Source organism: Melopsittacus undulatus, chromosome 4 (assembly GCF_012275295.1).
Source record: "Melopsittacus undulatus isolate bMelUnd1 chromosome 4, bMelUnd1.mat.Z, whole genome shotgun sequence".
In the NCBI taxonomy this organism is placed as follows: domain Eukaryota; kingdom Metazoa; phylum Chordata; class Aves; order Psittaciformes; family Psittaculidae; genus Melopsittacus; species Melopsittacus undulatus.
This window is the reverse complement of record NC_047530.1, coordinates 84,702,474-84,725,767: the sequence shown is the minus strand read 5'-3', so window position 1 is coordinate 84,725,767 and position 23,294 is coordinate 84,702,474. Positions and strand designations below refer to the sequence as shown.

Below are 23,294 nucleotides of genomic sequence, written 5' to 3'. Positions count from 1 at the left end.
GTGTGCTGCCATCCTCATGTCTTGGGTATATGTTTGTAAAGCCTTCAGATGATGCAAAACCTCCCATTTCCTCAAGGACAAAATAAAGTACTAAAACACTGGATGGTGCAGAGGAAGAGAAAATACAGCCAGTGCTCACATGTCTCACTGTTGGTGTCTGCCCCCGCCTGGAGCAGCGTAACAAGCCCCAGCAGCTGCGGCAAGAGGACAAAGCAGTGGGTATGGTTCAGAAGCCTGCTCAGGTGTTAGATCAGTGGTGACTTTACAAGATTAGGGCTACCTATGTGAAGGTAGCCTCTGTTTGCCTTTGTGTGCTGCTGACGCTGGCTCATCTCTGGAGAAACACACAAATACACTTGTGTGAATCCTTCTGTAAAATAAGTGTCTGTAACAGAAATATTTTGTTTACTGATCTATACTGATTGGCTTTGTCTCTACCATGGAGGGCTGAAAGAACATTTACAGGCTGTCCTTTAAGATCCACCAACACAAATTCAGGCTCCTTTAACATAGCCCCTAGGGCTGTAATCTGGCCTTTGCTGTGAAAGTCACAGTGTGACATTTTGCTGATCTGGTAATCCCAAGGCAGCGGTCAGCAGTGATGTCAGGCTAAAAAGGTTACAAACACTGTTTGCCTTTTCACCATTGTTCAGCTTCGAGTCATTTCCCTGCTGAGGAGCTGAGAGAGGTTGGACCTTACAGGGGAGCGCTCTGGGGCCTGTTTTGGCTTTCACATCTGGTGTGCTGGCGCTTGACCTGCCCAGGAAAACTGTGGTCAGAGCATAAGATTTCGTGCCAGCCTGTTCTCTTCTAGTGGGAGTTAGGGTGGCAGGCTTGTACCATTCTCCCAGGCTCATTAGGAGTAGCTGCTGAATTCTGCTCAGGGAATCAAAGAACAGATGCAGGCACATTGAACACCACCCACACTAAAAGAAATATCTACTCCAAAATACAAATATTTAAGAAAATACCCACCTAAACTCATTGAAACGTAATTATTAAAACCTTTTATATTACTCTAGAGTACAATGTAAATTGTTCCTTTGAAATACAATTTTGAAATACACTAGATTACATCATTTAAATAATGGCAAACTTTTAAATTATTAGTGGTAGCAGAGCTATATTTACATAGACTTCTATTTCAGATGCAGTGTTATGTTACCATCCCTAAGCCAGTTAAATATCAGACTTTCAGTGGGGTTATAGTGCTCTTCCACATGTTCTACACACACTTAGGGTGCATGTGTCAGAGAACAAGAACTCCTTTTAGTCTCCTTTGCTTTTATTTTTTCTGTGTGCATGCAGCGGAATCTGAGCAAATTGATACCTACTTGATTTGGATTAAAGATGAAAGGCCTTTTTTTCAACAAGTACTTTGAATATACAGAGGTGAGTAATGAAAGACAGTCCTTAGGAGTAGCAGTAGAAAACAATTACATCCAACTTGCATCCTCTGTTGCATAATACTGCACCTAATTTTGACCCTGACTTTACCTAATGCTGATGAAATATAGTCAATGGAAACCTCTCTCATGTTGTCAACACTGGCTTTCAACACAATCCATGCAATGTCAAGCATCATACATCATTCTGCAGTGCAATACTAACAAGTTAAACTCAATACTTTCCTCCAGAGATCTGCTCCTTGAGGGAAGCCCACCCCTGTGTGTGTATTAACAACAAACAGGTTATGAGTCCAAAGGCTGGCAGACCAGGATTGGGCTGTGATGCTTGCTTCCAGTGCTGCTCAGAGTCTCCATGGGCCAGGCTTCCCCCTCTGCTGTCCATGGGGCAGAGCAAGTTCAAGCCACCAAGGCTTTTGGTGGTCCTTGTACATGGCACTGGTCAAGCCAAGTCTCCCTGCCTGCTGCCCATGCAGGACTCATGGCCTGGTGTGAGGGGTGCTGATCATGATGTTGGGCAGCGCGTTGCGCCGCTTCTTCCAGGAGCCCAGCTCCCTTGAGTACCGCCGTATTTGCCTGAACCAGTGGTGAGTCCGTGCCCGGTCGCTGTCCCGGAACACAAATGCCTCCCGCCTGATCTCAATGAGTTCAAAAGTGTCATCGCAGTCGGGGTCAGTGGACACAATGCAATTGCTCAGCCTCAAGGGCTCCCTGAGCAAATGGAACTTCCCGTTATTTTTGTCCCTGATGAGTACCAGCACAGCGTCCTTCACCGGCCCTGGCTCAGCTGACTCCAGGCTGGACTCTGACACACGCTTCATGTTCACGAGGAGGAGGACCTGCATGTTCTGGAACTTCAGGGTCTTGCTGCCTTTCTTCACCCACTGGCCATCGGGGGGCTGGGCCAGCTGCAGAGACCCCTCCATCACAAACCGTGTTTCCTCCCGCAGCCAACCTACTGTTTTGAGGGCAGTTTCTCTCATCTCAATGTTGATGACTTCCCTCTTCTTCTTGCTGTCCTGGCGAAAAGATCGGAGGGTCCACGTGTTCCCCTCCTGCTTGGTTTTCATGTTGATGTGCTCCAGGTGAGACTCAATGCGGCTCTTGGCCTCCCGCAGGCTGCTGTGATCTGGGTGGTATTCGGTGGTGGTCTTGATGATTCTGCTGAGCAGCAGTGGGTACTTGGTGACTCTTTGCAAAGGGGCCATTAGGAAGGACCTCAAGTTCATCCGCCGCAGTGCTGTGTTGTCATTCTGGGAGACATCAAGGAATATTCTGCAGGGATTTAAAGAAGAGAGAATAAAATGGTAGCTCTTCTGACAGCAGATGCTGCAATCCTAAATGCAAATGAACAGTATGGTGCTGACAGCTGCTGGGCACTGCAGCCCCCTCTCTGGTTTTAAGAGCCTTGAAAGTTCTGTCTTCTCAAAGACCTAACAACAATTTCTGCAACTGAGCTCAGCTCCAGAACAGTGCTGATGTGCTTGGGACACTAGCACACAGCATCCTAGCAGTCTTCTATTAAATTGTTGTAGAACAACAAGGGTGTGATCTTTCTCTGGTACACAGTGACGTAGGCCTAAGGCAGAGACATCATCTTATATCAGATTACATTAATTGGTAGCTCCTTTCATCATTAGATTACAAAGCACTCTAAACAAGAATTCAGTACATTCAGCCTTTTAAGCTGTTGTAGTGGAAAGAAAGAGAAGTGACTCGCCTGACATTGCCCAATACCAGAGGTAGGAATGGAAAACAAATTCAAGTCATGCATGCTTCACATGGTGGCTTTCCCCAGTGGAAATCCAAACTGTGCTCTGGTGCAGGGACTGAGAGCTGTTCTCAGCTGAGTGTTAATTGGTGACAGTTCAGCACAGTGGTCAGCAGGCAAACACTGCTACCACAAAGCACAGTAAACAGCTGGGGACCAACTAGCTGCCTCAGTGGAGATATCAAGGATGAATATCTTCTGGAGAATAAATCATTCTTCTCAAAAGAGAGCAGCAATAACTGGAGAACATTAACATAATACTTTGATCCAGTTGAGCTGTCCAAGGCTTCACCCTCAGCCTGGTGCCTTCCTGTCCCCAAAGCCTGGAAGAATATGCTCAGCCCTTTTCTCACCTGAGGAGCTCTTTCTCCTTCTCCAGAGCGTTGAGCATATTCACGGAGGAGGACTGCTGAAGACAGTAGGTCTGAAAGGCTGGCAGCATGTTGACAAACTCTAGAAATACTTCACCAATGCACACGGTCATCAGGTCATCATCACCCTGCAAACACGCAATACAGCTCCCACGGGGTTAGTGCAGCAGAGGCACAAGCACACAGCCTGTATTCAGTCCTATCAGCATGAACCTACTGCAGGATCTGATGAACACCACACCAAAGGTGCAGCTGGGCTCACCCTTCTGGGTGGAAAGGCAATTCCTGCAGGTCTGGGGGTAAGCACTGTGTGGCGAGGGGAAGGAAAGCTAGGTTTACTGCTTTCTCTTCTACACACCAGGAACTATCCTTTCTACTTCTGTGGGCTGAGCCAGCTCCCCAGAACAGAGGCTCAAAGGCCAGAGGCCAGAGTGAGCATGCTAGTCAGGAGGGTGTACTGGGGCCCTTATTGCCAACAGGTCTGCCATGCAGGTAACGCAGCAGTGCATAAACTTAACAGAGTATTTTGGAGCAAACAGGCAGGAGTAACTCAGGTAAGTGACATGGCACTCAACTTCAACAGCTGCTCCAAGCAACTGGCCTGGCTGGGAAGCAGCCCTGTCAGTACTAGCTACTTTGATGCCTATACGAAAAATAAGTTTCATGGTAAATTGTTATCTGGTTTCTGGATGTGTAATAAAATAAGAGAATAGTAAGAATCTGGTGCTACATAATGCTCTTAGCTTTGTCGAGGTGTGTGCTGACATGATCTGCACTCACAAATGAGTTCAGCAGCAAGAGAGGGAGCAGGTCTCTGGCTGCTGGCAGTTTTCTGGTGCAGTACTGAGCTCTGACTGCAGAGAAATCATGGAAGAAGAGACAGGGAAACCCACAGCTGTTTGTAGAAGTCTTTGTCTCAATAAATTATTCACAGGGCATGTCTGTCTTCACTGTGCCAGGTGCATGAGAGTGGTTTTCAAAGTTGACAGGTTTTGAGATGTGTTGCTCAGTCTGACATGCAGGGTTTCACAAAGGGAGAAGAGGAATGGGTTTCCTAAAGAACAAACCATCCTGGTGAAACTGATAGAGCAATAAGTGGGGTTTGGTTTCTTGAGGAAAGGAGGGTGTGGAGCTGATTACATGTCCTTTGCAGAGATTGCTGCTCTAGAGCCTTATTTCTATTTCTCTGCCTTCTGACTATCCTTCTGGTGGGGCAGGAAAGCTCCTTGTGCAAGGCAGGGTGCGTCAGTAGAAGCAACTTACAGCACAGAGCTGTAAAGACCAATTGTCACTGCAGCAGGGAGCAGTCTGTGCTGCCTGGCCCCACAGCAAGCATAGAAGCAAGCTGCAATAAGCTGCACCCCAAGGCAAATATACCCAAGCCAGCCTGAAGTGAGCCAGCTCAGGGTTGCAAGAGCATGGCCTGTAAGCCAGACCAAGCTGAGCTCTGTGCTCCCATGGCTATACTCTTATCAGTGTCCAGGCTAACTGGCTTAAAGCTAACTTTGGTAATGGGCCGGTTAGGCCCTTTTAATGGGATATATGAGTTAGACTGGTGATGGCCTGCTAATGTCAGTGGTATTACCACAGAAGAGAGTGAGGCCAGCAGCTGTGACCTGTCACAGACCTACTGAAATCACCAGTTTACATAGACTCTACATGGACTAGATAGATGACCAGAACCCAGGAGTCCTACCTCCTGATCCTCTTGACCATCTATGCTGCCTCACTAATAAAAAATCTATTCCTGTCTGGCTCCTCTACAGCATGCAGCATCATACCTGATCAAAGGCCTGATCGATCTCTTCCTGAAGTATCTCCAGGAAGCTCTCATTGAGGTCGATGAGCTCCTGGATGTTGCTGAAGATGCCCAGGAGCTGCTCCTGGCTCAGCAGCCCAGCTGCCTGCATGGGGAGGTAGAACTCCTCTTTGATGATGCGCAGGTCCTCCCCATAGCTGGCCTCTGTGTTGACAAACTCAAGCACAGACTCCTTGCGCTCTGTCCTGCGTTTGCAGCACTTCTCGCAGAGGTCAGCTCGCCTCTGATTGCAGTTCTGCACGTCTGTCTCCACTGGGAGGTCTCTTTCCCCACAGTCAGTGCAGGGACGGTGTGCTTCCCAGGCCTGCAGGGAGCTCAGCGTTTCAGATGCCCTGTTCCTCCACTTCCTGGCTGGTGTCTGGCCAATGCCACTATCTGCCCTCTCCACATCCGCTGGCTTGGTCCGGGTGGCCTCGCTGGGATCCAGGTCATCCCGGACATCATTCATGCCAACAATCCCGCTGTCTGTGCTCAGGCTGCTGACATTACTCCAGTGATGTCTGGAGCGAAGGGAGCCACGTGGGGTGCAGCGAGTCTCATCAAAGCTGCCACCATGGCCAAGGTTGGCTTTTGCTACCACTGGACCTGAGAACAGACACAAATCATTACAGGCACTGCAAGGTGTACAGAGCTTACTGAGAACCTCAGGCTGGCACAGCCATGCCTGGTAAGAACCCCAGGACAGCAGGCTAGGTCTGGTGAAAGCAGGACTGTAAACTCCCTCCCTCCTGTTCTGCTGCTATGACTGGAGAGAGTCAGAAGTAACTGGCTCCCAGGTGAAGCCTGAGGCCTGTCATCCCTGCACTGCTGATACCTATGAACTTGTTTGAGCTCTCTTTTCCCCTGCCATCTGCCAGGAGGGGACAGAGACACAGCAGAGTAGATCCTGATTTATTGCACACCTGGGTTAAACCCAGAATGCTTCCCTCTCCCAGGTCAGCAGAATTACTCCATATTTACACTGGCATAGCATGGCTCAGGATCTGGCCCATCAGCCCCCTGTGAGTGTGCAGAATGTGGGTACCATAGTCTCGCTCCTGCCGGCGCTTCTGTGCGTGCTGCCGTGCTGCAGCTGCAATCTTCAGCTCCAGCTGCTTCCTCTTCACTGAGTCTGTTGGCATGGGGTCACTGAGGTGCGGCCGCAGCCGGCACTCTCGCTGCGCCTTGGCACCATCTGCACTCTCATGGACAATGTCGGAGCTGGATCGGCGGCAGACAGAACTGGGGGTCTGCAAGAAAGGCAAGTGGGGTTGCAGCAAGGTGGTGGTCAAAGCGGCACCTGGTTTGCAGCAACTGGACTTTAATTGCCAAAGTAGAACAAAGGAAACTCATCAGTAGTGGGATTGTAAGTGCAGCTGTTATGCAATCATTAGAAAATCTGACCCCCTAGGTTCCTCTGTCTTGCTGTCCTAACAGCAGGGACCCCTCTCCCTTTGCTGTCCTAACAGCAGGGACCCCTCTCCCTTTGCTGTCATGTAGCTCTGAGTACAGTGACTCTGAGAAGCCACAAAGAAGTCAACAGCATAGCCCTGGGTAAGGGCCTAAAGCATGACTGAGCCTGTCCTCAAGGGATCTGAGCTAGCTTGCCTATGCCTGTGTTTCAGTGCTGCAGGGTCAGGAGTGCCAGCCTCTATGCCTTACCTACATGAGCAGTTTGACCAAGTGGGGACTAGGAAGGCCTGTCTGATCTTTAGGGCAGTGCAGCAGTGAAGGGCTAATGGCACACTGAAAACCATTAAAGGGTTATTGCTGAACTCCCTGCAAGAGATGCAGTGACAGATAGGCTGGGGCACAAAACTGGCTCCTGTTTCATTAACTGTAATAGAAAGGGAACTAGAAATGCTTCTAACAGAGTTTAATTGCTTATGGGAGTTGGTGTGACTTCAGATCCCAGGCTCCCACCCTGACCAGTTCCTACAACAAAAGGGTCCTTTAGATCTTCTGAGAGGTAAGAAAAAGCCCTGAACGCATGCCCAAGATGAAAGGGGAATTCCTCTCCCTTACGTCCTCTGCAGGTGGAATGTCGCTGGATGTCTCATTGCTTGGCTTTTCCTCCCAGGTCTCTGTTGCCATGGACATTGCTGTGGGCTGTTGGCTGTCCTCGGGAGGTGGGAGATCAGCTTCCCTCAGATCACACTGTCCCTTGGAGGGGGATTTGCCAGCAGCCTCAGCATTGCAGCTGCAAGGGAAGAAGCAGACTGATTAACATCACATATGCAGTTCACCTGATGTTCCTGATGAGACAGCACCAAGCCCAGGTTCAAAAAATCAGCTGCAATGTTCAGGAAAGGTGCAGGCAGGACTGGTCTGCATGGATGGCACTACATGTATTTCAGGGCCTCCAAACACAGCTCAATTATAGCAGTACAAATTGGGTAACTGCACTCATGCCAGCATCAGTCTGGGATATCAGCCTCAGGTATTCACAAGGCATTTTTTGTGTCCATAAAACATGAGGTTCTCCCACAGGGACCAAAAAAACCTCTTCCTAAGTAGGCCATATCCATATTTGCTGCTATTTAAAGAGATGTTGTCAACACAGAAACCATATTGTTCATCTGGAAGAAAATCGCCAGCTAAAAATCATAATACTTTGAAGAGATTAGAGGATTATAGGATAAAACCTGCTGAAACCACTGGAAAGATTCCCTTTGCTTTCAGTGAACTCAGGATTAGGCCTTTTGGTGCACTTAAAGAGTCCTGAAAAGATTGCCAGAGTCCGTTGTTATCACTTAGCAATCCTGGGATGCTCTTATTCATGGCTGTCTGGTGCTAACAAGGGCCTGGCTGGGCTGATACAGGCAGCCTATTCCAACCCCATGTTTCCCTCTCTGCAGACATCACCACCCCTTCCAGAGAGAAAGAGTCTGGTGCAAAACCACTGACCTGACAGAGTAGTTGACAGGCTTGTTTGTGATACTACTTGTGATACATTTTTCCAACAGACTGTCTAAGACACCTTTTTCCATGCAAAATGAAGCCTGCTTTGAAGAATATTAATACTTTGGATTTACTTGATTTTTATGGGCTTGGATTCCTTTAAAAAAGAAAGGTTGTGGGGACTGGATATGGATGTTTGTACATACAGGAAGCCAGTGTCTGGAACATATTTTGGGGTATGCATGTATTTTATGCTTAACAAGAGCCTCCTGTGACAAAAATCTACTGTTTCTTAAAGGCTTTACTTGTGAACTTATGCTGATAGGTCATACTGCTAATGTGCAATTCCAACAGTCAGCTACAAGCAAACACATGAGACAGATGGGCATCTTCCTTACAATGCATGACAGTTGGCTCTGAAAACAAACCATCAACCTATACTGAAGTCACTGAAGAGGGAACAAGTCTCCCAGAACACAAACTGGCTCTGTTGTCAGGCCAGAAAAGTTGGTTTGCACCTTCCTAGCTGATGCTTTTTCATCTTCCTCCATGTATGCTTTCAGGCCCCAGCTGACACTACCTGAGTATTTACCACCTTAAAGAGTTTAGCCAGCAACAGCACAGTGCTAACATCAGGCTCCTGGCTTTCAGTTTTTGCTGTGCAAATTCCCGGCCATGTGGCTTTGGAAGCATCACTTGTCTCCTGCAGGCCCTTTCTCTCCGGTCTGTAGAAAGGGGATATTCAAACATCAGTGCTGCCATGGAGCAGTCTGTAATACAGACTGTATTAGCCCCCTTACAGGGTTACAGTAAGAGCAGTGCAGGCACACAGCAAGGCTGTGGTCCCATCATGGTACTGTCCTGCCCTGGTCTGGCTTAAGAGGTTTCTGTCTCCTTCCTTCCTCTCATCCCCAGTCACATTTGCAGTACCACTCCTTCAGCTCTTCCAGTGTAGCTGTCTGTGTGGCCATGATCTAAAATCAGTCTTGAAATTATCTGGTTTTACAAAAATATCCTCCCTCATGCATTCCCAGCCAGATCATTTCATTGATGTTGTGTGAAGTATGAACAGTTCTGTGGGAGGGAAGGCAGAGATTAAGGAGCAAGAAAGCTCTTGAAGAGAATCTGCCACTGCCAGAAGCCAGTTTCCAAAAGCTGCTCCTGCTCAAACAGCTTCTGGTTGAAATATGCAGAAAGAAGGGATCCTATTGAGGCAATGGGATGTGTCCAAGGTCAGTAGCAGAGTCCACACCACCTCCCACCATACAGACCATAATCTCAGAGAGTCATCTGTCATTTTTATATTTTTACAGTGCTTCCAGATCATCCACTTCAGCATGGGAAGTACTCCACAGTGTTACTGCTCCTCTAAATGAAACCAACAGTAGCTCTCTGCTGCTAAGACAGACCAGATGCCACTGCTTATTGTGGTTTCCATAACCCAGAAGGGATATTTATAAAACATCTCCAAACATGACCTGCAGTGGGAATAAGAGCCAATACTACCCAGACAGCTGAGCTAAGGAAAGGTGACTGGAGACTTGCAAAATTCAACCACCCTATGGTTGGTCAGCCAGAGGTAAGAAAGGCAGTGGTGCAGAAGCAGAGGCACTGGGTGTGTGTGATGGAAATGCACATCCTTTCCTGCATGGTCTCTTGGGTTGTACCATTGTCCAGGCCAGCAGTTCTCAGCCCTTTGCATATGCTCCTTACTTTTTCTGACCACTGGAAATATTTTGTCAACTCCCTCCCTGCTTGTTCCTGCCTTGGAGTTCTCTGCTATGGGAAGCTGTTATTCTACCCACCATCTTGGTGTAATCCCAAATACACCCCATCCCTCTTTTTAGGAAGCCCTCTTTCTTAGTCATGCCGTTTGCTTCCTTTTGCAGGTTTTTGTTGCTGCCTTTTCCCCACTTTACAGACAGGAACCCCAGGTCCTTGCATGTCCTTATCCTGAGTAATTTGCTGTTTAAACAATTTCAGAAAGTGGACTATAGATTGAAATGCCTACAGGATTTCCGCTTAGATCTCAACACCCCTTCCCAGCCAGGACTAAGTTAAAAGTATCTAGTGACTTATGAGGGAGCTAAAGGTGCCGTACTTATGAAGCTGAAAATTAAATCTTCACTGATGAAATATTAAGTTATTTGTATGAGTCTTAAGTAATTAACTATGAATTACTAGGGAGGCAACTAAGTCATCAGACAAAACTGCTTTGTAAAACTGTAACACCCAGAACCACTAGAAAGAGAAGATCATTTCAGCTGTTGTACTCTGTGATGCTCAATCACAGTATCTCTACCAAAGGCTTGCTAAGCTCAGTATTTGTGGAAATGGGACCAAATCCCCAGCTTTCAGCTCATTTCATTTGAGACATACTAAAAAATATGGCCTGGATGTCAGCGATCATAATTTAGGACTCAAGACATCCAAACAAAAAGTCTCCCACCTCTGCAGTGAGAATCAGCTTGAGTTATAAATGAGTATTTAGGTACATTACAGTCTCAGGTGAAAACGATAGAAAACAGAACTTTCCAGATAAGGGAAACTGAAATTTCCCACTAGCCAGTACTTTGGCACTGGAACAGGTTTGTTTTCCTCCTACTAACCTGAAGAAATGACAATCTTTACCATTAACTGGTATTACTATGGAAAATAAACAAGCCAGCGTGGTTCCTTCACATGAAACAACCTCTCTACTACTGGAACCACTGTCATTCAGAGTTTTAGATCGGTTTTGATGTTCACAAAATCACCTCGTATATTTTGACAAATCCAGCTAGGGAGACTGAACACATTTGCAGAAACAAAACTCACTGCAGATATTAAAAGTACAGAAGCCACACTGAAAACATGGAAGCCTTGGGCAGAAAGTGTTTGGAGGCAGGAATAGTAGTGGGGAAACAAGATCATATGCACTACCCATTTCCTGTATACTTTGCTATGCACGAGCCTCCGGTTCCAGGTACTAGTCAAACCTTTCATTTGCATGGAGACAGCTGTTCTCATTATCTTACATCTTGTGCCATTCTGTGTATTTCATTTCATACCTGATAAAAATAGCCTACTCAGTAAAAGTGCCTGCATACCATAACTCTCATATGTTTCTTCATTGGATATTCACACTCTAGAACAAAAGCACTGGGCTGGACAGCAGAAGGAATCATTTAGGGCTCCAACACCACCTGCTTCCCTTTGGATTAGAAAGTTACAGAAGTATTTCTGCTTGCCACTCTGGCTCTGTCTACATGGGCAGCTTCAGTGTCTTTTCGGAGAACTCTCGTTCCTGTGGAGAATTCACTATCATCTCTAAAACCTAAGTCCAGTCTCTGAGCTCTAGCATTCCAGAAATACAGAGCCAGTGTACAAGGTTGATGCCCTGGCATTTTACATACCACATCTGTTGGTGTCAGAAGCAGCCAGGAACCAAGTTAAATGCAATTCTTGGTAAAGCCAGTCCTGAAAGACAAGCGTACGGAAACAAACCACTTCACCAACACTTACTCCTCCTTTTCTCATCAGCCTTATCTAGTGATAGGACAGTGATAACTGCCCCAAACTCCTGGCTTTCAGAACTTTTCTCATTCCTGTTGGGCCACCTGCCTGCATAGAAAAGGATCCCCATTTCTTTGGCAGAAGGGATGTAACAGGACTGCAGTGTCCAAAACCAGGACAGAGAAAGCAGTCCTTGTGAACAACTTACCCAGAGAAGGGGAAAACACTGGCTGGAAAAGAAGGAGGAAGGCTTTACACAAGTGTTTTCTCTCACTGCTTACGCTGAGTTGGCAGGAGAGTATTTGCAAGTACTTTCACCTACTGCCTGTGCTGGTCTCCAGAGGGTATTTAGAGACTTGTGGCAGCAACCTTGCTCTTATTTGTTTGCCAGTTCACTGCATACAGGCAGCAAGTAAAAGCACTTGTTGCTGTGTGTAACACTGCTTGAACTCATGTTCTGCAGTGGTGGGACAGACTTTTTTCAAAGGAATCATTTTAATACTTCACATCTCTCAGATGCTGTCGACTTCTAAAAAAAATTTAAAAAGACATTTCACCAATTTATTACAGAAATAAAATAAGTGGAAAACTGTGTGTCAGGACTGCTAATGACTGCTGTCTTGACAGGAGTAAGGTGTACAAAAAGGCAAAGTCTAGATGAGAACTCTTTCTGATGTTCAATCCCATGCAAAGATGGAGTTCAAGCTCAACAGCTTAAAGACATGTCCATGTGGCTGTCAGAGCCCCTGAGATGAAAGACTCTGCCAACAGCGTATTAATGCTATGGGAGTTAAATGTACATGTCAGGAGAGAGACCAGATCATTAATAAGGGAACTGCTTTCAGGTGACCCCACAGAGCATGTTACCTTTTCTTAATAAGTTCCAAGGCTGAACCTATGAATTCATCCTTCATTTTTTGTAGCTTAGCTCCATAGCTGGATAAGTCTGTTGCTTCTAACAGCAGCGATGAACAGCAAGAAGACTGGGCTTCAGAAGCCAGCGACTGCCCTGCAAGGTGGAGGACATCATTTAGTTGTCTTGTCTCTCCTTTCTGCTGCTCATCACTGAAGATCTCCTGCCCAGCTCTGTGTATCGCTACTGCCTGTAAAGGTGATCGTGGGATAGGGCTAGAGCAAATGGGAACTGGCGACCTATCTGGGCTGCAGATTTGGAAGGTTCTGTCCTTCATGTCAGGCCTGCTCATCCTGAAACCATTACATGTGTTTGGATATTGGGTAAAGCCAGCAGAGGTGTGGTTTTCATGGAACACATTATCATCATCCTCTGCTGTGACAGCAGCTTCATTCACAGGTTTAGTCCCCAGAACTTCTGGACAGACATTCTTACTGCTCTCCTCCTTCAGGCTCTGGTTTGCAGGCAGACCCTTATTCAAGCAATCTGCTGGCCCACTGCTGCTGGCAGATGAATTTGCCACTTTACTTCTCATTTGTTTGAATTCCTCAAAGGTGGGTATGTAAAGCCTCCCTTTGCAGAGGCCTTTCTTGCTCTGTCCCAGTGTAGCTTTGACATCTGTTTCCTTACTACATTGTTCTATGGTTTCTGCTGTTCTGGATTTGGCCATCTCATGGGTTTCCCTGGCATACTGAAGGGGCAAAGTGGGGGAGCTGTTCTGCCTTCGGAGCTGAAGCCTCCTCTGAGCCTCCTGCTTGATGTCTTCGGGACTGACAGTCCTGTGTGCAAAACACAGTCTCTGCCTCCCTGCAAGGCTGTGCCTGAGAGCAGTGTGTTCCACCAAAACTGTGCAGCAGTTGACAGCACAACCATTCTTGCACACCTGGCATGCAAAAAACTCCCGGGCCATCAAGTCAGGCAGGGCCACTTCTGGATGCACTGGCTTGCAGGGCTCTGCCACCTTACTGTTGTGCAGCCTCAGCTTCTCCTTCAGCTCCTTTTTGGCATCCCCATGTAGGGCTCTTTCCTCTGCAGAAGGGAAGAGCCACTGAGGCACTTTGGCAAAGGGAGCGAGGAGCACGTTCTGTGCTGATCGAGATGTCTGTTTAGCACGGAGAGAAAGGTTCCTCAGAGAGCCTGATGGGCTCTGCGCTGGGGCCACATCCACACAACCTTCTGTCCACTGACTGGTGCCTCTGTAGCGAAAGATGATCTCATTATCCAGGCTTCGGCAGTGAGAATAGAGTCCAGAGTCAGCAGCTGTTGCCCACTGAAGGTTCTCCACACTCCGATACATCCGGTTTTCCACAGGACTGGCCAAAGGAGCCTTGCCTGTGTGGCAGCAGTCTAGAGTGTGGAAGTCCCCAGAAAAAATATGAGCGTCTAGGTTCTTTAGTGGATGCATGCTGTCAACTGAAAAATCCTTTAAGCCATGTTGCGCATAGAGCCGATTATTTTGGCAGCTCAAGATAACCCGGCAGTGTTCCTGTCTCTCATCAAAACTGATGTATGTCATAGCAAATGCACATGGAGGCTCTAAGACAGTGGCGTCTAGGGGGAGAGAAGGGAGCTGGGATGTTGCTTAGGTGCCAGTCAATGTCCACAGACCACAGACAGCAAAGCGTGCTGCTGGGTACTCACACAAGAGAGCTCTCACATGGGTTGAGTCGCCATGCGTAGAAGACCTGTGAATGGAAGGAAAGATGAGTTACTGAAGCAGCCTGGTGATGGCTCACAGGATGCAACAGCAGGTCTGCTTCCAGGGAATGCAGAAGCCAAACACCAACTGCTTGGGTAGAAACAGAGCAGCATAACTAGGAGATGAGCCACAGGGCTTGGGGCAGGGAATCTTTTCCATCTCTAGAAAAGCCAACAGTGGCCTTACACTCCCCGTCTGAATTTGGAGAAGTTCATCCTGCCTATCTTTGGCAATTCCCCCACAATAACACTTTTCAACTCTACTGATGAATGCTCAGAAGTGCTTGCTGCAGGCTCAGCTTACTCACACAGCAGCGCTTACAAGACATTGTAAGCCTCTTTTCCTCAAATGGGGTCCAAACAAGAGCTTGTGGGTTAAGGAGGAGGATGCAGGTGGGAAAGGGTGACATGTCAGTGTGATCTCCTGGAAGGCTCAAGTAGCAAGGAAGAAGAAGGAGGGTAACTGGTGATGGTTTTGTCTCCAAGAGTCATACTGCTTTGATGCTTTTTTTTACCCTTCATGGGGTAGATGCATATGATCTTGAGACTGGCAGCCAAGCATTTCCAAGGCCTTTACAGTGCAGAGACAAAGGTACTTCACAGACTTTCACAAATGCACCCTCCTGACCCCTTAGCAACAGCCACAAACGATCATCCCCATGACAGCTCAGTAGAGGCCCAGAAAGAAAAGGTGGTTTCCAAGTCTGTTCCTATGATCTGTGGTCAGCATTGTAAGGCCTAAGGGAATCTAAGTGACCAAATCACATGTTCAGAGCAATGCAGAAAATTAAAACCCAAAACTTCAGTTTGGGCCAGAAGGATGAAGTGTCTAAATCATCCTTGAAGTGGAAAGACCCTCCTTACATTGAACATAGAGACTTCACATTTCTCTTATGAATTCAGGCCTCATGGACTTGCCAGTCACACAAGATGTCAGTGTCCGCTACAGCCCTATGCATTCCCTCCCTTGGCAGACAGAGGCAAAGGGAACGAGTGAGCACCACAGGTAAAGGAGAACAAGACTGGGCAAGGGATATGGGCTTCTCCTGAGATTCATAAGGGCAACACAGAGCTGGGATGGAGGGGCATCAATCTGTAATAATAAGCCAGGCAAGAACCAACCAGATTGAACACCCAGAAAGAGGTCTTGATAAAGCAAGACAGGACCATGTAAGCTACAGCCCAGCCTATGCAGCTGGGTTCTCTCCATGCTACCAACCATTCAGGCAGCACAGCCACCTTGACCAGGAGGGGAATGAGAGGCTTGTTACTCCCTGAAGGCTAAGACACCTCAGGCATTTAACCATGTGAGGCACCAACACACATCTCCCACCTGAGGAGAAGTCTGAGGCACACTGTATTGCCTGGAAGCTAATCTTGGTAACTCACTGGTAGCTTGATTCACTCCTTGCTTAGAGTAGGTCAAATGAAAACCCTTTCCCCGCATTCTCTCTAATCCCAGAGAGAAAGGCAGAGCTGTGCCTGTGGATCACTCCAAAATGGAGAATATTATTCCTGTCCTCCATAACTGCTAAAATTACAAATTAAAACTAGCTCTCAAAGTGTGGCTGTTCCACAAGATGTCACAGGCACTTCTCACCCAGTCTTCTGGTGGTGGGGCTGGAGTTCCCCCTTCTTCGCGGCTCTGGAGGAGCCCACAGGTGACAGCAGAGAAACATAAGGATCAGGACTTTCTGTGATCATAGGTTATAAATGATCTGTCAAGAAAGAGAGAATGAGATGATGTGAGAGCCAGCCACTGAGTAGAGAACAACGCTCCTGGCAGTGCCGAAGGGCTCCTGTGAGAAAGTGCTGTTAATGAGAGATGCCATGGCCTGTCGGGTTGGTCTGTGATCAGGTCACAGCCATGGGACTAAAAGCTACCATGTACTTTCTGCACTCTGGTTTCAGACCAAATAGAAAGAGAGAACAACCCTCACTGTAGTGAGGGCTGAGAATAAAGTGATCCTTGCCCAAGGCAGCGAGCTACACACAGTAAGGCCTAAAAGGAAACCAAGACCCATGTGAGGCAGGTTCCTGGGCTACTTGCTTGTTTGGCAAACTCTGTGTGTGTGTGTGTGAGAGAGAGAGAGAGCAAGGAGGCTGGAGAATAAAGTGCATAGGCAGGGGGAGAAGCACTTACAAGAAAAGTAAAGAAGGAGAAGCACAGGACAACCAGGGTAGGCTATGTTTGTGGCTGCTCCCTTCACCAACAGACAGGGCAGCGCTGAAAATACAATGGACTCGTGTCCTGATGGTCTCGTTTCAGGTGGAAGTTCACTGCTGGGTCCCATAGCGCTGACCCTTGGGCTGCAGGACAGCTGCAGTGACAGCAGGTGTGGATGGCAAATCTACCCCTGCCTGCTCACACAGAGGGTTTGCATCCCTCCATTAGGTGGAGGACTGGCTCAACAGCCCCCTTAGCCCCACCAGAGAGCAGAGTCCTATTTCCCCATCAGGCATGGAAGGTGCCAGTGCTCATGAGCTCTGCCAGGCAGACCGGAGATGCTGCTGCTGCTTTGCCAGGGCAGGATTTTCCACAGGATGTGCGCGCAGCTGCAAGAGTTGCTTTCAGGGAAGGAGGAGCAGGGGCAGAGCAGGGCAGGCAGAGAGTGAGGGACAGAAAGGGGGAGCCAGAGACAGGTTTGCAGAGCGGAGAACCCAGAGGAGACAGAGAGCAGCCAGAGCGGGCTGTACGAGATGGCAGGAGACATTTCCAGAGGAGGCTGTGCGGTTTGCTGACGCACTGGCAGGCACCAAAATTGACTGGATTAAGTGGAGGAAGAGGGGAATTTTCGTTCCAAAATAGTTTATTTTAATCGTTGTCATCCGTCAGAGCTGAGTTTTCTTTCTCTAGAAAGTGACTTTATGTTCTATGAAAACACTTCAGACAAGGGAAAGCCCCTTTGATACTTTGAGGATAGCTCAGAGCAGGGGTGCACATGACAGCTCCCAGGTGGGTGTGCAAGGGCGTTTGGTGTCCTGGCTGCAGTGAGAGGGAGCCTCAGAAACTGGTGAGCTCCGTTTCGCCTCATGCCTGCAAGGCAGCTGTGGAGATCTCATAACAGCCAGCTTGGACAGGAGCACCTTTCTTCCCTGTCACGCTATCCTTGAAGTAACCATTTCTTTCCTATTGAACTCTTCTAATCTTGCCCATTCCCCCCATGTCACTACCCTGAGGGCTGTGCACAGCAAATCAGGTAGCAAAGCTTAATTTTACTGAGCACCCAGGCGAACTGCTGCCCCAGTCATGACCCATGTGCTGAGGTGTAGTCTGCTTTCCCCGCTGCCCAGGGACACTTGGAGCAGGAAGAAAGCAGAGGTCTCTAAAACACCAGATAATTCTGACCTGGCCTGTAACCAGGCAGCACTGAGTCCTTCTCCCTCCTCCTACTGCACTTGTACTCCATTCCTCATGGCAGACAGAAAGAACATCATAGTTTCAGCTCAGATGCCTGCATTAGTCAGGTGAGTGACACTGCTATAATATAAAGCATGTGTTTACACACTCAACTCTGAATTAATATGACCACAAGCATGTTCTAGGCACTCTGATGGAGGACAGCACAAGACAGAGACAGAGAAAACCCATCTGAGCTAATACACTTACAGTTGATAAGCTGAAGATGATCTTTCAGCACATCAACCACTGCATGCTCACTGTACATACAGAACATTTAGCTGCATTCTGGCATGGTCACTGTTGAAGAAACACTGGGAACTACAGCAACATGAAAGAGTTTGTCCTTCCATCACCTTAGAGATATAACTGCATCTGCTACAGCAGATGATCCCAGTTATGGAAATTAGCAAATGCCACTGCAATGGGAGGCAATGGAGAGAAGTAAATGCTAATTTCTCAGATGGTAACCGAAATCAGGGTCCTAATTTACCCTTGTCTAAAGGGACACAGCAATCCTAATGCACATTGTGCCCTCTTCCAGTTAAAGCAAACAGTGACTTCCCAGTTCTTTGTTGCTCCCCCATGTACAGGAATGCTGTGAGCTAATGCTGCACTCCTTTGTTTACCCATCTGGGTACTTCCAGGCAGTCCTGTCCATACTTCCCCAAAGCTAGGGCTTTATTTTAGTACAGCAGTCCTCCAGGCCAATGCTTATTCCATGCCAAATAGCAAAAAGGAGCTTAATGTTGGCTGCTGCTGTGGAAATGGCACATCATTGCTCTTCAATCACGTTGTCTGTGCAATCTTTGCCTATTCCCTATCTCAGGGACGGAAAAGCTCCTGGTGGTTATGAGCCTCGTGCCTTAAGTGAGCATAAGACCAAAGGCAACTTGTGCTCAGCTTATTTTCTACCATGTGATACTCTTTAATTAACTTCTCATCCACTACTCTTGATAAGTGCCTGCTTGGAGACTTGCCACTAACCTGCATTTTCATGAAAAATCCCCCCAAGAACTTACTTCTCAAGGATTAAAGCTTGAAGAATAAACTATTCCTTCCTATATACCTAAGGACTGTTCTGCTTGGTTGACCTTATCAGCAGAGCACCAGACCAAGTGGCAGGAGGAGGAAGCAGCCAAGCACAGGATAAGCTGTTCAGGTCATGTCCAAGGACTACAGAGACAGGACAAGGGACCACAGGTCCTCACAAGGCATCAGAAAACAGGCCACCAAATCTGGCAGGGCTGAGTAGGTTTGCCAGTGCTGCTTCAAGGAGTTCACTGCAGCAAGATTTGGTCGATAGACTTGTCAAACAGGGAAGCTTGTCCCGTGAGATGGTAAAGAGCAACTTGCTGTTGTCTGGCCTCTCCTGCCTTGATCAGAGAGATCAAGTGAGTCTGGTACATTTTCGACTTTCCACATTTACATCATCTCAGTCACAAGCAAATTAACTTCTGAGTCACGGTCATCACACCAAACTCCTGTTTCCATGGAAGGGGAGTAATCTTACTCCATTTTGAAATAAGAGATTAAATTAACCTTCGGGTCTTATTCTAATTTCTCTGCACTGGGTTTTGCAAATTGCACAACTGAACAGAGAATGATTTATTCTGGAATACAGTCTCCCTTTTATTTCAGAGATCTAACCAGCTAGAGGGATGCAAACGGCACATTTCAAAGAGCTGCACAAAGGATTTCAGCAAGCTATAATATACTGCTGTGAGTTTTTTATTATCTGATACAGCAAACCTCATGGACAAAGCATGATCTGTATACCTCTGTATCATGCACACCACTTCAACTGCTTAGCAAACACCAGCAATCTCAAAGGAAAGAATTTTAGATACATCTATGTTTTCAAGTTAAACGTTAACAGGAAAAATAAAAGTGCCTTGGCTGTGTTTGCATTCTTAGCTACTCACTTAACCAGAGCTGTGCTGCAGGAACTAGTCGATGCAATAGGAAAATTAGGTGACTGAGGTTTATTTCTTGGGGTTTTTTTTTGTTTGTTCTTGCAGCTGAAACAGGAGAAAGGCTTATACAGAGTCTGTTAATTGCAGCAGGAGAGATACAGCCAGAGCAGTTACCTAAACCAGTACAATTTCCTGGTTTTCTTTTCCTTCCTAGGACAAAAGCCTGAGCTTAACTTCCCTTGAGTTTACAGTATTACCACTGTTCTCATTATCTACTCCATGACATAGATCAAGATTGCTAACATGAGGAAGAACTGCTATCTTGGTTCAAAACTAAGTAATACAGAGAAAATCATAACCTCTATAGGCTGCTCATTGTATTTATAGTTCTTGTATATCATAAGCATGGACCACATCATCTCAGAGACAGCTTGGTATGGGGACCAAAGTCTCTCTTGAACCTCTAAAGATCAAGTGCAGCTCAGGATCCAGGTGGCTGCTGAGAACGCAGGCAACGGCATTACATTTCTGCTGTGCAATAAGCTGCTTGTCTTGTCACACAGAATCATAGAATAGAACCACAGAATCTCTTAGGTTGGAAAAGACCTTTATGATCATCAAGTCTGACCATTAACCCAGCACTGCCAAGTCCACCACTAACCCATGTCCCTAAGTGCCACATCTGCATGTCTTTAAAGTATCTCCAGGGATGGTGACTCAACCATTTCCCTGGGCAGCCTGTCCCAATGCTTGACAACCATTTTACTGAATAAACTTTTCCTAATATCCAATATAAATCTCCCCTGGTGCAACTTGAGGCCATTTCCTTTTGTCTAATCATCTGTTACTATGGGGGAAGAGACTGGCCCCCACCTCACTACAATCTCATTTTCCTCCTTTCACATGTCTGCTATTTTTTTTCCACACTTCCCCAATTCTTCCTCCATCCCACTGCATTCAGCACAAGTTTACACAGCCCATCTGTGGTTGCTGCTTAACAGGTACCATTTCTGAACCATTACCACCATTACCATTGCATGAAGAAAAAGAACTGGTATTGGCCTTGGTTAGGGCTGACTGATCAGAACAGCCCAAAGCCAGCGAGATGTACTAGAGAAGAACCTATCCACATTATCTATTGATCATCATGGGAACATCCTGCTATGGTACACCAGGAAGAGTGTGGGCATCACCATAACTTCATGTGAAGCTCTATTTTGGTCAGATTGGCTTCTAGGTAGTCTCAAGGCAGTGGAAAAACTAATCACAAAACTTTGTAGAATCATTTAAGCATTCTTGTCTCCCTTTCTGTGGAGTTATTAAGCTGTTTGGAAGCTTTGCTTTATTGACAGAGAAGGTTTAACCTGAGAAGGCCTACTGCTCCACACATCTGTGCACTTGGCAGCAGTTTCTTTGATGAATTTTTCTGGCTGCTCTCTAAGTCTCAGCAGCTTCTCCTTGTGTCACAGCATGGTTCTCTCCTTGTATTTGTCCTTCAGAAAGGCTGTAATGACATGATACTTCCAGCCTACCTTGAAGGGAGGGCATTCTAGCACAGTGATTTGAGGCAACCTACATTTTAAGTTCCCTCTTGATTTCTTGCTTTGGAAAAGGGTACCCCCTTTTGCTTCACTAATGCACCACTCAATCTCTCAGACAATATTGCTCCAACAGTCGTGCTGGCAGTGCAGCAGAGGGAATGGAGTTTGAGAGGAACAGCATTCACCTTGCAACGAAAGAAGGCTTAGTATGCTGGTTACTGTCACCTGGAGACACCAGTGTGAAGCCCTCATCATGTACCCCAGGAGATGGCATCACCCACCATCTGCCAGACTTTTAGTGAGTCAACACCCTGATTGGCCACAAAGTTCCTTTGGATGACTCTTCAGGAGGATGAAAGTCCTATTTGCAATAAAGTCCTCTCCTGGGACAGATCACCCACAGCACCTGTGAACCTGTAGGGTGCATCTGATTGATAGATCCTGCACTTGTTAACACCATGAACCACCCTGTTCCCCTTACAGGTGATGAAAGAGCCCATGAGGGCTCTTTTACAACCATGCAGAGCAAATGCTTAGACTTGAGATAGCTGATGCTCAGAACCCACGTAACTTCCCCTGTCCTGTGTACATACCATGAACCAAGCATTCCCATGCCTTTGGGTCATGCAGAGCAGATCTTGCTCACCACCCACGTTTGTCTTGGCATACACACGCAGCAAGCAGTATTAGACACATAAGGAACTGACATGAGCTGAGCGTAGCCTCCAACCCTGCTTCATACCTGGCTCCAAGCTCCCTGACTCAGACACATGTAGTTCTCAGGTGCAAACCTCAGCCAGGAAAACCTCTACAGCCCCCATGAGACACTGAAAGTACAAGGCCCTACACGAACCCACTTTACAAGCCTGGAACCTCTACTCCTCCTTCAAATTCTTACTCTGAATAGATAGGAATTTTGCATTCGACACTGTCCCACACAACACCCTTGTCTCTAAATTGGACAGACATAAATTTGATAGGTGGACCACTCGGTGGATAAAGAACTGGCTGGATGGCCGCATGCAAAGAGTTGTGGTCAATGGCTCAATGTCCAGCTGGAGACCAGTAATGAGTGGTGTCCCTCAGGGATCGGTGTTGGGACCGGTCTTGTTTAATATCTTTGTTGGTGACATGGACAGTGGGATTGAGTGTGCCCTCAGCAAGTTTGCTGATGACACCAAGCTGTGTGGTTCGGTTGATACACTGGAGGGAAGGAATGCCATTCAGAGGGACCTTGACATGCTTGTGAGGTGGGCTGATGTCAACCTCATGAAGTTTAACCATGCCAAGTGCAAGGTCCTACACCTGGGTGGGAGCAATCCCAGGCACAGCTACAGGTTGGGCAAAGAAGAGATTCAGAGCAGCCTGAGGAGAAGGACTTGGGGGTGCTGGTCGATGAGAAAATGAACATGAGCCAGCTTCAGTGTGCGCTTACAGCCCAGAAAGCCAACTGTATCCTGGGCTGCATCAAAAGGAGCGTGACGAGCAGGTCAAAGGAGGTGATCCTGCCCCTCTACTCTGCTCTTGTGAGACCTCACCTGGAGTATTGTGTGCAGTTCTGGTGTCCTCAACATAAAAAGGACATGGAACTGTTGGAACAAGTCCAGAGGAGGGCCACGAGGATGATCAGGGGACTGGAGCACCTCCCATATGAAGACAGGCTGAGAAAGTTGGGGCTGTTCAGCCTGGAGAAGAGAAGGCTGCGTGGAGACCTCATAGCAGCCTTCCAGTATCTGAAGGGGGCCTACAGGGATGCTGGGGATGGACTCTTCATTAGGGACTGCAGTGACAGGACAAGGGGTAATGGGTTAAAACTTAAACAGGGGAAGTTTAGATTGGATGTAAGGAAGAAATTCTTTACTGTTAGGGTGGTGAGGCACTGGAATGGGTTGCCCAGAGAAGTTGTGAATGCTCCATTCCTGGTGGTGTTCAAGGCTGGGTGGGACAGAGCCTTGGTTGACATGGTTTAGTGTGAGGTGTCCCTGCCCATGGCAGGTGGGTTGGAACTAGATGATCTTAAGGTCCTTTCTAACTCTAACTATTCTATGATTCTATATAACATTAGCACTAAGTGCAGAAAATGG

At 47.3% G+C, this 23,294-nt stretch overlaps 1 protein-coding gene across 1 annotated transcript; it reads right to left on the bottom strand.

The window, feature by feature from the left end:
* Window positions 1-995: 995 nt before the first annotated feature.
* Window positions 996-14,060, bottom strand: LOC101868338 (uncharacterized). Its single transcript, XM_031053402.1, has 8 exons — window positions 13,555-14,060; window positions 12,610-13,470; window positions 7,372-7,546; window positions 6,383-6,596; window positions 5,621-5,904; window positions 5,330-5,590; window positions 3,531-3,676; window positions 996-2,681 (listed from the first exon to the last, which is right to left on the bottom strand). Exons 1-8 carry the CDS (start codon window positions 14,058-14,060, stop codon window positions 1,886-1,888), a joined length of 3,243 nt encoding a protein of 1,080 aa, XP_030909262.1. The 3' UTR covers window positions 996-1,885.
* Between the last annotated feature and the right edge of the window lie 9,234 nt (window positions 14,061-23,294).

What these genes read in the sequence shown, in the direction of transcription:
- LOC101868338 (XM_031053402.1), bottom strand. Translation starts at nt 14,060, where the DNA reads ATGCATCCACTAAAGAACCTAGACGCTCATATTTTTTCTGGGGACTTC. An exon ending in GTGGGGAAAGAGACCTCCCA is followed by an intron (nt 5,591 to 5,620) that starts GTGGAGACAGAC and finishes AACTGCAATCAG; the next exon opens with AGGCGAGCTGACCTCTGCGA. An exon ending in AAGGAGAAAGAGCTCCTCAG is followed by an intron (nt 2,682 to 3,530) that starts GTGAGAAAAGGG and finishes AAATCCCTGCAG; the next exon opens with AATATTCCTTGATGTCTCCC.